Source organism: Odocoileus virginianus, chromosome 29, assembly GCF_023699985.2.
Source record: "Odocoileus virginianus isolate 20LAN1187 ecotype Illinois chromosome 29, Ovbor_1.2, whole genome shotgun sequence".
NCBI lineage: Eukaryota > Metazoa > Chordata > Mammalia > Artiodactyla > Cervidae > Odocoileus > Odocoileus virginianus.
Window position 1 is genome coordinate 28,123,494 of NC_069702.1, and position 16,489 is coordinate 28,139,982.

Below are 16,489 nucleotides of genomic sequence, written 5' to 3' on the forward strand. Positions count from 1 at the left end.
AATGAAGAATTCTATACATTCAAGCTGGATTTAGAAAAGGCAGAGGAACCAGAGATCAAATTGCCAACATCTTTTGGATCATAGAAAAAGCAAGGGAATTCCAGACAAACATCTACTTCAGCTTCACTGATGATGCTAAAGCCTTTGACTGTGTGGATCACAACAAACTGGAAAATTCTTAAGGAGATGGGAATGCCAGAGCACCTTACCTGCTTCCTGAGAAACCTGTATGCAGGTCAAGAAGTGACAGTTAGAACTGGGTAAAGAACAATGGACTGGTTCAAAATTGGGGAAGGAGTACATCAAGGCTATATATTGTCACCCTGCTTATTTAACTTATATGTAGAGTTCATCATGCAAAATGCCCAGCTGGGTGAAGCACAAGCTGGAATCAGGTTTGCCAGGAGAACTATCAATAACCTTAGATATGCAGATGACACCACCCTTATGGCAGAAAGTGAAAAGGAGCTAAAGAGCCTATTAATGAAAGTGAAAGAAGAGAGTGTAAAAGCTGGCTTAAAATTCAACATTCAGAAATCTAAGATCATGGAATCTGGTCCTATCACTTCATGGCAAATAGATGGGGAAACAATGGAAACAATGACAGACTATTTTCTTGGGCTACAAAATCGTGACTGCTGCTATGAAATTAAAAGATACTTGCTCCTTGGAAGAAAAGCTATGGCAACCCTAGATAGCATATTTAGAAGCAGAAACATCATTTTTCCAATAAAGGTCCGTTTAGTCAAAGCTGTGGTTTTTCCAATAGTCATGTATGGATGTGAGAGTTGGACCATATAGAAGGCTGGGCACTGAAGTATTAATTGACACTTTTGGACTGTGATGACTCTGGAGTCAGACTCTTGAAGACTCTGGAGAGTCCCTTGGACTGCAAAGAGCTCAAACCAATCAGTCCTGAAAGAATTCAATCCTGAATATTCATTGAAAGGACTTGGTGCTGAAGCTGAAGCTGAGTTCCCATGCTTTGGCCACCCGATGCAAAGAGCAGACTCATTAGAAAAGACCCTGATGCTGGGAAAGACTGAAGGCAGGAGGAGAAGGGGACAACAGGATGAGATGGTTGGAAGGCATCACTGACTCAATGGACATGGGTTTGAGCATGCTTTGGGAGATGGTGAAGGACAGGAAAGCCTGGCATTCTGCAGTCCGCAGGATTGCAAAGGGTGGGAAGCCAATGAGTGACCAAACAACAGCATTAGTGTATGTGGAACTTGCCTCGTGGCTGAGCCATACAGAATCCGCCTGCCAATGCAGGAGCCGTGGGTTTGATCCCTGGGTTGGGAAGATCCCCTGGAGAGGGAAATGGTAACCCACTCCAGTATTCTTGCCTGGGAAATCCTATGGACAGAGGAGCCTGGCAGTCTACAATCCATGGGTGGCAAAAGAGTCAGACATGAGTTAGTGACTAAAACAGCAAAATAACCATTAGTATATGATCTATACAATAGGAATATGAGCTGTAGCTATTTGAACGTAATGTGGACTCGATACTTAATGAAGAATAAATTTCAGACAAACTATCATTTCTCTTCAACTGTAGTGAATAGTATGGTCCTGGCGTTTTCTAAATGAGTCAGAGATGAAGCAGAGTCATAGAAACAGCAAGGAGCTGAAAGGAAGGGACTGAATGTCAGATAACCTTTTCATTCAAAAGGATGAAGCTGGAGAAGGAAAGAAATATGTAAAATCATGAAATTAGATTAATATGGGCAAAATTTGAGCTAGTTCTTCAAATTAATAAATACTAGAAATACAGAGTTTCCATTGAAACTGAGGTGAATTAAGGACAGAAGTAACTTTATGTATGGAGTGCCCCATGGAACTCATTCCTCTCATACCATGGTGATATGATGGGAAGATCTAAATGGGTTATAAAAATACTTAGCAGCAGTGGACAACAGCCCCACAATGGTTTACTATGGGTAAGCAGAGATTTTTCTTGAATTTATATTCCTGTAAGTTTTTTTTAGAGATAAAATGCCAAGTAGAAAACAGAAATGTGCTTCATCTATAGACTGATGAAATTACATAGAGTGTATGATTTTCTTATTCTTACCCTATGTTTTGCATGTGTGCTAAGTTGCTTCAGTCGTGTCAGACTCTCTGTGACCCCATGGTCTATAGCCCAAACAGGCTCCTCTGTCCATGGGATTTTCCAGGCAAGAATACTGGAGTAGGTTGCCATGCCCTCCTTCAGAGATCTTCCCTACTCAGGGATCAAACCACATCTCTTATGTCTCCTGCATTGGCAGTTGGGTTCTTTACCAGTAGCACCACCTGGGAAGTCCATTTTACTTTATGTAGGGAAAGAACGAATTAACGAGATGCTGCCAGTCAGGCTGTCTTGCCCCACACTCTCACGCCCTCAAGCCCCATGTTCTGTGAAGCAGTGACCTTGCAGGGTTGTGTAACGGGTGAGATCACATAGCACTACACATGCATCTCACAAGGTCCTCACTCGGCCATGGCTCCTTTGTGTGGTATGCCTGTTATGAACTTCACACACATGCATCTCACAAGGTCCTCACTCGGCCATGGCTCCTTTGTGTGGTATGCCTGTTATGAACTTCACACACATGCATCTCACAAGGTCCTCACTCGGCCACGGCTCCTTTGTGTGCTATGCCTGCTATGAACTTCACCATGAAAGCCCTGGCTGCTGCTGCATCAGGGCTACGTCGGAGCGACCCATGGTCATGTTATATGAGGCCATGTTATGGCTACGCTATGGTTATGTTATGGCTGCTGCTATGGCTGCCTCTCTCCTGCCTGCTTCATCAGCCAGGAGAGAGCTTGTGTTACGGCTGCCATGCCAGGCAGGAGGAAACAAATGTGTCTGCAGTTCCTACTGTTCCTTGAGTCTTCGTCCAGCCTCTGATTTCCTGCATTGCCTACCCTGGGTTCAGCAAACAGTATGAACCACAAGACAACTGGCGTCACAAATAGGATCAGCAACACCTAGGAATATTTTATCCCTACCATATATGAATTTCTACCTTTGAATAACTGATATTTATAGTAGCTTAACCATTTCAATCTGGTGGCTCGGATGGTAAAGAGTCTGTCTGCAATGCAGGAGACATGGGTTCGATCCCTGAGTTGGGAAGACCCCCTGGAGAAGGGAATGGCAACCCACTCCAGTATTCTTGCCTGGAGAATCCCCTGGACAGAGAAGCCTGGAGGAGCCTACAGTTCTTGGAGTTGCAAAGAGTTGTACACAACTGAGCAACTAACAGTAACTAACCAGTTTGAATTTATAACCAAAAGTGGAAAGAAAGTTCATTAGTTTTCAAAATGTATTCTTACTATTTAAAAAACTAATTGTAAGCTAAAGATGATGTTTCTTTTAACATAACACATTTTATGTTTTCTCTAGGCTGGAATGATAAAAAGTGATAATGATGAGTATTTCATTGAACCCTTGGAAAGAGGTAAGCAGATGGAGGAAGAAAAAGGAAGGATTCATGTTGTCTACAAGAGATCAGCAGTAGAACGGGCTCCCATAGACATGTCCCAAGACTTCCACTACAGAGGTAGGCATCTTTGACAAGCCTCGATGGCTAACTGTGATTCTAAGATATGATGAAAACAACTCTCCCATCATTTAAGAGAATGTGATAGTCATGTGCCTTTGTATAATGTGGAAGAAGCAAAAGAAGCTTATATTTATAAATTATGAAATATGGCTTGCCATTTTTTAAATGCATAAGAGAAATACATATTACAGGTATTACTTTATTTCAAGGCATCATTCTCCCAATTTGTTATGTTTTATTTCTTTTAAATTTTCACATTAAAAATGATCTTTTCTCTAGCCTGGCTTAAAATGTCAAAGTGTGTCTTTCAGGATAATCTAAATTATGCATTATTAATATTATTTTAAAACTTTTAAAATGAGATATATTGACACAGCAAAGAATTGTATTTTGTTTGAAGTCCAGCATGATAGATAACATTTGAAAATAAGAATGCTATTTGATTTTGCCTATTTTGCAAAACTTTTTACAATGTAAAAGTGACAATTAGTTGAATGATTCTGTCAAATTTTATTTTAAGGTATGCTAGACCACTAAAGTCAAGTGAATTATTGCCTGTTGAGGTTTTCTGTTTATTTTTTTTTAATGAGATTGTGAAGTAACTTGGTATTAAAGAGTTGTTTTTATAAGTTTGGTATTGAAATTCCCTTTATGGAAAATAAAGGAATAATGAGAATCTGTTTTTTAACCAAATCTCTAAAAGCCTATACAACTGACCCTTGAACAGCACTGGGACTGGAGTGTCAATCCTCTTGCCCTTGAAAATCCACATATGATTTATAGCCTCATCCCTTACATGTGGGTCCTCTGTATCTGAGGTTCCCCATCCTCAGATTCAACCAACTCTGGATTCAACTAACTAGGAATCAGAGGATCATGCAATACGGTAGTATTTACTGTAGAAAAAAATCCACTTAGAAGTGGACCCAGGCAGTTCAAACCCCTGTTGTTCAAGGGTCAACTGTATTCTCTTTTGTAAGGCCAGGTTTCTAAATTAAAGGCAATGGAAATTTCCCCTAGGGAAATTTACAGGGATACAGATAATCTTAATTTAGCAGCCATCTGTCTTCTAGATTAATGATGTGTTCTGAGAGCTGTTGCCTAGTTATTAGTCTGAGGTTCAGATGCCACCATCTCCCTTTTATATGTGGTATTAATTGAAATAGTACCATTTAAAATGCACTTAAAATTAACATGGTCTGAAAATTTTTTGAGAGATTTCTGATTTGAAACAATAGGTCTGTATTAACAAATGTAGTGCTATGAAATGTGTGTCTATCCCAGGGGGTCACTGTGGTATAATAGGAAGGAAATACACCCTGCAGCTAGAGAGACATAGTAATGATAATAATGTCAGTAATAATAATGTGAGTAATAGCTCTACAACATAAGTTGTTAGATTAGTAGTTAACATTTTGGAGCCTCAGTTTCTTTATCTGTGAATAGAGATCAGAAATATATATCACACAGTTGTAATAAGTATTAGAAATAATTCACACAGATTGCTGAGTGTAACCCTCAGCAATAATAGGTCCTGAATCAATGTTAGCTGTGGTAATTATTATTAATTATTGATATTAATTATTTTGTGCAAAAATTTACATGATAGGAGTTTTATTAAAGTTGAATAGTTAGACATTGCTTTCTCATGTGTTGTGAATGCATTACCATTAATTCTCATTTATAAATATCTTCATGCTTTAGAAATGTTAATCTAAATCAAAAGATGGTTATATCAAAGGATAGATAGTAGGATACAGTGCTTTTTCTATAATCCTGATTGTTGTATGTTAAAAGTATCTAATATCTTTTTTGAAGCAACAAACATCTTTGAGAAAAGCATAGCCCCACAGACTATAGAATGGTTTTGGAGGACTGGAAACCAGATTAGTCTCTATGACTGTCCTCCTCTGCTCCATCTATCATACTGTAGTTTCACCAAACTGTACCCTGTTCCTCCACTGCAGTCTCTGAAGATATCTATTTCTATAAATAGCAGCCTCTGGTGCTTTTCAATAGTCTGATATCTATAGGGGAAGAGAGATCGTTTTTTTCTTGAAATAATAAAATTGTAAGAAATATTACATTTAATACCTATTGTATTTTTAGATGTTAAATGAGACAAAATAATTTAGGTGTCAAGGTATATACATTTAAAAGAATTGGATATAATTAAATTGGGGCATTATTTTAGGAGACCATTAAAAATGTAAATTCCAGTAGCATCAGTATCAGTATACTCAAATTACATGAGGAAGTTTTAAGAAGACAGACTCTGAAAACAGTTTTCCAATTGCGAATAGAGGATTACTTTATAGTAAAAAGTAGGCCACAACCTGGGGTAATATATTTTGGAAAGGTTTTCAACAGTCATGGGTCAAAGCAAAAGGGGTTTCTGTGTTAACTCTCAGTTACCTTAAAACTGGAACCAAAATAGAGCCATTCAGTTCTCTTAGAATATTCTAAGAATATTCCATGATAAACCTTAGTAAGAACTTCACAATTTTTATTTTCTTATTTATGCAGTTCCGATTGAACTGAGTTGCTGGTGCTATCAATTTACTGCCTTTGGAGAGTCTTAAATTGTAATGATATATTTTAAAAGTGTAAATATCTTCCTAGGGTAAATAGAGATTCAAATTTAGAACCTGAAATACCATACTATAATATTTAAATTATCCTTTTAATTTCTTGGTTTCAAGACTGAGAGCCAAGATTTTTCATGGACTAAATACTTTCCAAGTGAAAATTAAGAATATCTTTTTATAATTCATTCCATCATTCTGAAATGTAAAATTAAACAGGTTTCAGAATTAAAGGTATATTGGTTTATAAATGAAAACTATAGTACAATATAAAATAGTAATTTTGGGGGTCAATATAGGATGTTATTTTACGAGCTACAAGGTGTATCTTGCCACCTTGTATCTTCAATGAGTTATAGGAAGAGGAATAAAATACATGAGGTAAGGCTTCCTCAGAAAGAAATGTATTTGAGGGACATGGTCTTCATAAATTTCTCTAATAGGTTAATATAAACATTCATCAGGAGGAGTTTTGATCATAACCAAGGCACATCTATCCCTTCATCAGTGGGGCCCTTGTAAATAAATACTCTGCTGTTACTTTGCTAGTCATCACACATGGCCTGGCCACATTTCTTGCTTTGTCAGTTTAGCAGTTCAAAACTGCCATTCATTTGAGGTCTGTAGTTTGTTACAAGTGTTCTAAGTTAAAACCAATTATGACATGAACTAGGTGAGTAGTAGTGAGTTGGAGAGAAGGAGCTGAACTGGGTTGAGATTGAAGTAAAATATATGGGGTTATTTGATAGAGTAGTTGTTGGGGTAAAGAGAGAGGAAGCGTGATCATGGATGACTCAGAATCCTAATTTGAAAGACTAGAGAATTCTTTTTCCAGAATTCAGGTATTTCAAATGAGAAGTAGGAGTAGACCTGATGAAGAATGGCAAATGAGAATAATTTTGGATATATTAACTTTGAAGATCCATTGGGATAGTAAGTGCTCTAAAAAAATGCATGGTATATTTTCAAAATCATGTCCCAAAGTCAATGCATGACTGTTGTTACATACCTGTTGCAGTAGGGTTGGGTAGAAGTGATCTTGGGAGTCAGGTAGCAGATATTGGCTCATGGTTGCTTAGAGTGTCTCTGCTTGCCTTTTTACTCTTTCATTCCTAACTCCATATCAGGGTGAATCAGAAAATGAACATCGCACAACTTTGGGAACCCATGAAAGATCTTTGCTACTTATCACTATAGGAAAGAAGGTTATGTCCTTAAAAACAAAACAAAAAAAGAAAGAGAAATATGGTTCTACCATACTCAAGACTCCTAAGGTATTCCACTTGACTGAAAGCAAACATCTATTTTGATTCCTTATCTTTAAAAATATTTACCTAGGTTTCCATTAAAAGTCACAGCTTTGAACCTGTTGAGATGATAGATTATATAGTACAATTCAACAACAACATCAGCAAATCCTCATTCCCATATATTGCACAGATTTTCTTTCCTTGACCCTTAAAGAGGTTATATTGTTTTTGAAATGTGGAAAAATATAAGTATCTGTTTAAAAATATACTGAACTTGAACTTATAAAGTCACAAATACAGTGCTCTGTTCTAGAATTATTCTTTTGAGGATAAGACCTAAAACAGTTTTGTATTTGGCAATATAAATAATATCTTCCAGTACAGAACTGGCAGGTATTCACAACACATACCACACCCAGGTTCTGGCAAAGAATACCATTCTTTTTATTAAATGACAAATATAAACTTGGCGTGCTTATGATAAAGAAACTTGTCTACTTCATCATGGGGGAAGAGTTGAATTTACTTCTTTTTCTGATTTCTGCTTTGGGAGTATGGAAATTACATCCATTTTTGGCCTCTTTAGTTTGGACAAAATTGTTTTATATATTACTGATTTGAATTTTTCTTGGGAAAAACATGGCTAATAAACTACTAAAGGGTCATAAAATTCACCATCACTGTTTAAATTAGTCATCAACCTAAACTCAGATAAAAAGGAAAATACATGTCTGATCATCTCTTAAGAATGTCTACATTGTCATCAATAAGTAGTTTGTTTTAGGCAATCTATTTTTCTGGGGGGTGGAGTAGACTGTACTTGTATGACATCATTCAGCTTCTCATAATTTTTTTCTTAATCTATAGGCCCTTAGGCTTCTCCCCTCAAATTACAAACTATTCATTCACCAGAAGCTTTGTGTTAAAGTAATTTTTGTAATTACTTCCTACCAGTGGGAAACAAGGAATAGTAAGCCTTTATCTCCTAGCTTCCTTTCAGGATTTTCATTTTCCTGCATGAACCCAAGTGCTTGCGTTGCTGGTGTGGTTGTCATGGTGCTGTGAAGGAGTGTCTTTGTCCCAGGTGGGAAACATGCGCAAGTCAGAAATGATTTGGGAGTTGCTCCTGGTTGCCAGGGAATGGAACTATGAAACAAGAACTAGAATAATGGGAAGACTATTCCTTATTTTAGTGACACTAGGAACTTCCTAGGCACAGAGTCCTTCCTTGATCTGTAGACACATCAGTAGGTGCTGTAATCCTTTGTACTTGGAAGTTCTCATGACCTATGCCCTAATCAAAGACAAACTTTGGTGGGCATTGTAACCCACCCCCCCAAAAAAAAATCAAACAAGAGAATTTAATTTTCACAGATGTTTTCTTATGAATGAAGCAAGAAAGATAATATTACTAAATCATAAGTTCTGTCAATAGCAAATATTCTTTTAGGTAGATGTTAAGTGATAAAATTTTCACAGCTGCATAGTTTAGTCTGTAATATAATTTAAGGATCAGCTATTTGTCAAAGCTCCTCCCATTGGCTTCACATAGAAGTACTAATGATGTTTATGGGATTCCTTTTTAGGTTGATTTTTTAAATGTTTTCATAACCTAGGTATTTATAATAATTATTGACAAAAGGAGGCAACTGAAGATTGAATTATTATATAAAGTAATCAGGAAGCAGAGTGAAGATTAAAGGAGCTTTCAGATGTGAAACATGAAAGCTAATACTTTATTTCCCTTATTAACATGTCTTACTGGGCCTATTCTATCTCTTCATGAATAGGTACAATGAAAGGAGTGTTTATATAGACCAGGCTTAAAGTCCACAAAATATAAGTCCATATTTTTTCTAATAAGGTACTGAATATGGAAATGCACAACTGGTATTGAGAATTCAAAGTTGCTGGATTACTATCAAAATTTTTGATAAGAGGCATTGATTCAAATTATTGTGTGTGTTTTTTTTTTTGGTCTGGTTTTCTTCTCATCTTTCACAACTATTGTAACCACTTATATGCTGTTCCACATTAACTTGTTCTTTTGGTTTTGTGCAATTTGTTCATTATTTCAGAGCTCTGATTAATAATACCAAGCATCCTAAGATTTTGTGTATATTCTTATCCAAAGGATAGTCTTTAAGTGTTTTTTAGATGCTACCTGAGTATAAGGCAATACTCAAGGCTTATATCTCTTAAGTGTGATTTATAGAGCTCTGTGTGGTTTTTGAATGTTAAGAATAAAGTCTGTGTGGGACTAAGCCTTTTTACATTCTAAATTCAATCATCTGCTTCAGCATGTTGTCAGGTTTTGTTTTCACATTTTTAGTTTTATCAGGTCTTACCTCGCATACTCAGGGGAGAAAAGCAATGTTTAAACCCCTTTTGGTGAGACAAATGAGTGATAAAAGCAGACTCTTTTTATGTCCTGTGCTCTGTACTGGTAAAATGTCATTGAACAGCCGTTAGGTAACAAGAAATTAAGATATTAGGACAGCTTTCAAATATCTCCATTTCCAGTTTTGGATGACATAGGCAGATAAAATCAATATAGGAACTTTATGCAAATAAACATTGCCCCCTCTCATTCTGTGATGCTGGGGTTGGCTTTTGAATCCGGTAGGAAGTCCAGAGGAAATCAGGGCTAGGTGTAGTAGACGCAACTTCCTATTTATGTTTAAAGGGGGTATAATTAATTTAATCAGGTTAGATATGTTGATTTTGTCTTTTCAACACCTTTCTCTTATCTATGACGATCCAACATTTGAAAAGTCAGAGGAAGTATTTGTAGTTGTTATAGGGGTTGCTATCATTTGAGTTCCCCTGGGCATTTTTAAAACACTGTCACTCCCTAGTTCTCTTCCACTTAAATTTATGGAAGACGTATTCTAACATTCTGTTATTTCAGACTTCTACAAATTATTAATGAACTTTCATGATATACATAGGAATTGTTTTTATAGATTTGAGATCTATAAGCTTTGATGTTGAACAAAATCATTATTATATTAATCACCCAGATTTTTATTCTTGAGTAAAGTCCCAACTTTTGTGGACTTTTCATCTTTCCTAGTTATAAGGCCCAGTTATAATGAGACTCAGAGGTCAGGTCAACTCATAGCATCTAGTAGCACCTCACTCCGCTCTGCTTCTTCCTCTTGTGACCTTATGACAAGTTTGATAAAGTAACTCAAATAATCTGAATTAAATTCAAGTTTTGTATTCTGAATAGAACTTAAGGAACTGGGAAGCCAAGAGTTTAAGTAGTAGGGGTTATGAAATTGGACCTTCCTTTTATTAATAGAATGGTGACTTTGTAGCACATATTGGAGGGAAAAAAAGAAAAAGAAAAGATATTCCAAATGTGGAGTGCATCCCGTTTTGATTTTGTACAGAAGTTTTATGTGTTAACTGGTCTGTGGGCTTCTTTGGCTGGCTGAGTGGGCCTCACTGGACTGATATTCCTGGTCTGCCTGGCCACTGTGAGACCTACTTGCATTCAATGCAATGCAATCTCAACCGGACTCCATCTGCTCCCAGGGATGCAGCCGACCACCCTCAGCTCCGGCTAGGACTGTTTCCCCAGCCCGTGTGATCAGCCCACAGCTTCTGTGTGGGACCACATCATGGTGGTTCAGCAGTCCTTTATGACAGGCTCCCCAGGAAGCTCAGATCGTGCTATTTTTCAGTTCCAGTTCAGTCGCTCAGTTGTGTCTGACTTTTTGCAACCCAGGGACTACGGCATACCAGGGCTTCCCTGTCCATCACCAACTCCCAGGGCTTGCTCAAACTCGTGCCCATCGAGTTGGGGATGCCATTCTTACAGCATGGGAGCCAAGGCTGTCATGGCTTCCTTGGCTGCAACCGGGTCTGTATGCCCGGAAGTTAAGTGTTCTCCTTCCGGTGTCCCCAGAATAGAGCGGGAGAGCAGGTTTTGGCCCTTGGAGGTCCTCAGTGATCTGTGTGTTTTAGCGCTGTGCCCCTTCTTTTGAGATTTTGCCTTGAAGGGAACTGGGAAGGAATCAGAATTACTGTGTCCTCTCCATAAGCAATCCAGAATCAAAAGGGCCAAGCTTGCCTTTTTATTCCTCTAATTAAATGCTTTTTCCTCACTACTCTAGCCTCATGATTAAGACTAACGATAACCAGGACTTTCTCTTATAGGAGGAAAACATAAAAAAAAAACAACAACAACAAAAAAACAACCTCTGTATTGTGGTTTCCAGGCCTAGCATTGATATGTTACGTGAGAGCTATGAAGATTTAGAAAATTAATTCTTTCTTAACCTACAGATCTCTTTATTTTGAAAAACCTTATTTGAACTACAGAAGTTGAATATCAAGTCTCTTTATATTCTTGGTATCTAACAGCCACTTTCCTTTCCCTTTCCAGTCTTCCAGCTAGAGTTTGGGGGTCATTAGCAAGTCGTCTATGCATGAAGACAGAGAAAAAATAATTATATTTTAAAAATATCATTGCCATGTCATAGATTACTTCTGGGATTCACATTGTTGTAGTTGCAAAAACCATATATATCAAAGGGTTGTTGAAAGGACTTTTGTTAGAATCCTGTCCCCTCTGACTATATACATGTAATTTGGAATGAAGAATAATAAGATGTCAAGTACAAAATAGAAAAAAAAAACAGGATTAAAATAGAATTGATGTCAGAAAAAATAAATACTATGTTTATAACCTAAGCACACCTTACCTCATGACTTGTAATCTAAAATGAATCACAGATACAGTGTTGACATCCTGAGTCATCAGGAGAACCTTGGAATTTTCAGTTTTCCAGCGTCTATATATATAAATTTGGAATCTTACTCTTACTTGATAGTTATTTTCTTTTTCTAACTAATATCTGAAAATATGGAATTTTATCTTGAATTCTATAGTACTTGTGATTAAAAGAAGATATCAAATTTATTCTCTTGTGAATATAGAATCCTGATGTTTTCTTTGTGATATGATTAAAACAAGAAGTGACTTTTATGCAAATCAAAGAACAGTAGCATAAATATAGTCCTCAGAAGCCCAGTTACTTACTTTTGCAGATTTTTCTAACTTTTGGTCCAGAGATAGAATAATGGTGTTGAAAGTGACAGAGGTACCATGTCCAACCATCCTTCAGTACAAATAGGGAGGTCATCTGTTTTAGTCTTCTTCAGTTCTTGGCAATAACAAAGGAAAAATTAATAAGAACAGTCATGAAGGCAGTCCCTTACCTTCGGTCCCCAGCTCCAGTAACTATAGCTTAAAAAGAACAACTTAAATGTGATAGACAGCAGAAAAACTAATGGGAGGGGAAAACTGTAAGTGCTCAGTATTTAATCCACTGAGAATAGCCCTTATATTTCTATGAATAAAGATAAAATATAAGTGGTTATTTTAGAAAACATATTTTGATATAAGAACATGTTGCATTAAGATGGGATCACACACATTCTCTGTTCCACCCCTTTGCACACATACTTTAACCCCACCTTAATGGCCATTCCTGTGAAAGGTATTTCATAGCCAACGGAATACAGTCCAACTGTGTTAAATTTCTTAGAGTAAAGTTAGCCAAGGATATCCTGTAAAAACAGACTCAAGCATTTGAATATGATCTCTTGAGCCAGTTTTAAAATTAGATCTTCAAACTGGGTCTTTAGAACACTAAAGAAATCTGAAAATTGAAGCAGTGACTTTTTTTTTTTTTTGATACAGGGGTACTAACATGTATCTTTTAGACAATCTTGACTATTTCCTATATCACAGAGAAGGGGGGCAAAGCTCACATTTTTCAGCTAGTTCATTAGAAAACTAAAATATTTATCAGAGATAGAATATGTGTCTACAGCTTATGCCTTCACAGAGTATGCAGACACAATGTATAATTATTAATAGTGAGTTTTAGGGAAACGTAGTTTTGATGATAGAAAATATATTATTTTTATTTATTTATAGGGTACTTAACATATGCTTTCCCATAAAGTATAATATACTTCCGTAAGTAAGGTAAGTAAGTAAGTGGTAGTTGCTCAGTCCTGTCCAATTCTTTGTGACCCCATGACCCCGTACCAGGCTCCTTTGTCCATGGAATTCTCCAGGCAAGAATACTGGAGTGGGTGGCCATTCCTTTCTCCAGGGGATCGTTTCCACCCAGGGATCAAACCTGGGTCTCCTGCATTGCAGGCAGATTATTTACCATCTGAGCCACCAGGGAAACCCATACTTTCAAGACTGATAAAGATGCACACCAAGATTGATTTTAAGAAATGCAATTAAGCTAATCAGTTACAAAAATTAGCTTTTTAACAACTGATCTAGGGAACATGTTCGGTGACTTTAGAGATACCAGTGAAGGCTGAAGTGCTTTCGGGACTGCAGGCTGATAGTGAAGGATGCCTGAAAGTGATGACCGGGAAGAAAGGAAGACAATCCTAAGGAACCAAGACAGAAGTTTAGGTAGAGACATAATAGTGATAATGTGATGATGACATTATTATTAATAACTAAACGTAGAAAAGACATATAAATCATGTTACCTCAAGGATTTTTTTTTTGGTTTGTTTGTTTTTTATATAATAACTAATTCAACCAGATTGATTCAGTGTCTTAGCTGCTATTGATTGGCAAACATGTTTTTTCTTTAGTATAGTTTTAGCCCAAAGGCTTCCCAGTAAGTGACTTTGTGACCTATATCTAGTTACTTAACCCATTAGTGACTCAAGTTTCCTTTATCCATCGATAAGGCAGAGAAAATAGTAGTACTTACTTCAAAGGATTGTCTTTGGATTAACCTGTAAAGCACTTGGTTTTGGTTCCTGGCCCTTACTAAGCACTCAGTGCTCTTACTGCTCTTTTATCATGACTACATTTTTCCTTTGCAATAGTTTCATGATATTCTAAGAATCACCAGCTCTTTTTCTTTGAGCATGTACTTTGTTATATCACAGCATCACTTCTGTTTTTCTCCCTTTGGTGTCATGCAAATACTCTTGTGTTGTTCTTTCAGCTTCTAGGAGATTGCTCTCCTATAGAATTTTCTGGATGATGACAATGTTCTACCACAGTGCTATCCAATATGGTAACCCCTAGGCAGATGTAGCAATTGAGATGTGACTGTTGTAATTGAAAAAACTGAATTTTTTGTTTTAATTAATTTGAATGTAAAGAGTTGTATGTGACTATTTGCTCTTGGCACAACACAAGCCAAGGAGTTACAGTGGTATATATCTTCTTGACAGTTTTCAAAATTCTTTTATTTGCTGTATTTCATTTGATTCTCCAGAGAATTATGTGACATGGCATAGGTAGCATTACTCTGATTTTTCTTGTTTGCCCAACATTGCTTGTTCAAAGTCTGGCACAGGACAGGTCTTCAATAAATATTGATTGAATGCATAAGTGATTGATTCTAATATTCAGAAATGTTCAGTACTTTGCCCAAGGAAAATTGTTCAGTTTAAGTCTTAAATTTAAATTATTTAAGTTATTAAATATTAAATCTTAATTTGATGCCAACGTGCAGGTTTTGCAGGTACTTTTTAAATTGAACAAAAGGAACTTTCCAACATTTGTCAGGAAGATCAAAAAGGAAATTCTATGTAGGACAACCTGTGAAACAGACAAAAAGCATCAAAGTTTCTCTGTAGTTCATAGGAGAAAATTCCAAGGAAGATGATCCAGAAGGAACACTTACCACCTCACCTTATCAAACGCAGACTTTATGATGAAGTCCCCTGTTGATGGTCTGAGTGTCCAAGGGTGGTCACTGCAAAGGAATCAGAAATGGGGTGCAGAGCACAGAAGAGACTGTGGGGTCCCCCAGATTTATTATGTAGAGTTCGCTTACTTAGTCACTGTGGCGTCTGCCACGCGTTTCATTTCTTCTTACTCTAAAGGCATTTTTCACCTCGGAACTTTCATAAAAATGCTCGTGGGTCTTAAGTGAAGTGTACAGTTGGATGCTGTAGGTCTCCTTTGTCTTCATAAATACTTGGCTGAAATTTGGGCCCTTTTGCCCCTTTGTAGATATTATTTTCACTGTTGCCAAATTTCTGTGAAGAATGTATCTTCTTTTACTCCCTTCTTATCACATAGTCTCTTATCCAATTCCCCCTCAGCTTGGCTCTCATCCTCAGCACTTTACATAAGTAGTTTTCTCCAGATACTGAAAGACTTTTAAACATTTCAACAGATTCTTTTTTCTTAGTTCTTACTCTCTTGGGCCTCTTACATTTGGTAGCATATCGTTTCTTTAAGTTTTCTGTTCTCTTGGCTTCTGTCACACTCACTGTAGCCTTCCTGTCTCTGATCAGTCATTTTAAGTCTCTTTTCTTTTCCTCATATTCAGTTTCATCATATGTAGTTTCAAAAAAGATACTCTTTTTCATGGCCTCTAGTATCAACTTAACTGAATGTCCATGAGTCTTTATGGTATGGATTTTGGAGCCTGCCAAACTTGGGTTCAGACAGTAAGTCTGCTGCTGATTAGCTCTGTGACCTTACGTACTTTGGACAACTCCGGATACCACTTCTTCATCCAAAAGATGTAAATTTCAGCCAACGCAAGATGCTATTGGTTATGTACTGCCCTACCCAGGATGGGCAGTCAACTCATAATCTCTCTCACTTCTTTCCCTGTCCTTTCTTACCACTGCCAGAACAGTAGTTTGTATCATTTTCTCATATTTGTTTCAAGAAAGGCCAGTGATTGCCAGAATGCTGAGACTGTATTTTACAAATTAAAACAGAAACCGCAAACCCCCAGTATACTTGCAGAAGTGATATGTATTTTAGAAGATGTATCTTCCATCCACATGGAGTATAGAATAGAGAAGTGACAGGGTGGAGGCAGCTTGGTGGTTACTGGAGAAATCCGTATAATGAGGGCATCCAATATGTTTACTCCAGTATGGAAAGGGAGGACTGGATGGGCTTGAATGCATTTTAAGAAGCAGAGCAAAACATTTTTATAGGGACACACTTTCAGGTGAGACTATCTATAATCATTATAATCATTGCATATTTAACATTAAAAAATTTTAAGTAACATGCCCAACAGAATGTCTTATGCTATCCCTGACCCCTACTCAATCTCTG

General features: G+C 37.0%; 1 protein-coding gene across 1 annotated transcript in view; it reads left to right on the forward strand.

Moving 5' to 3' along the window:
- The window catches only part of ADAMTS3 (ADAM metallopeptidase with thrombospondin type 1 motif 3), a 268,531-nt gene that overhangs the window by 134,872 nt on the left and 117,170 nt on the right, over positions 1-16,489 (forward strand). Inside the window, exon 4 of the mRNA XM_020885342.2 lies at positions 3,398-3,554. Coding sequence (XP_020741001.2) covers positions 3,398-3,554 — 157 coding nt within the window. The remainder of the gene's footprint in view (positions 1-3,397; positions 3,555-16,489) is intronic.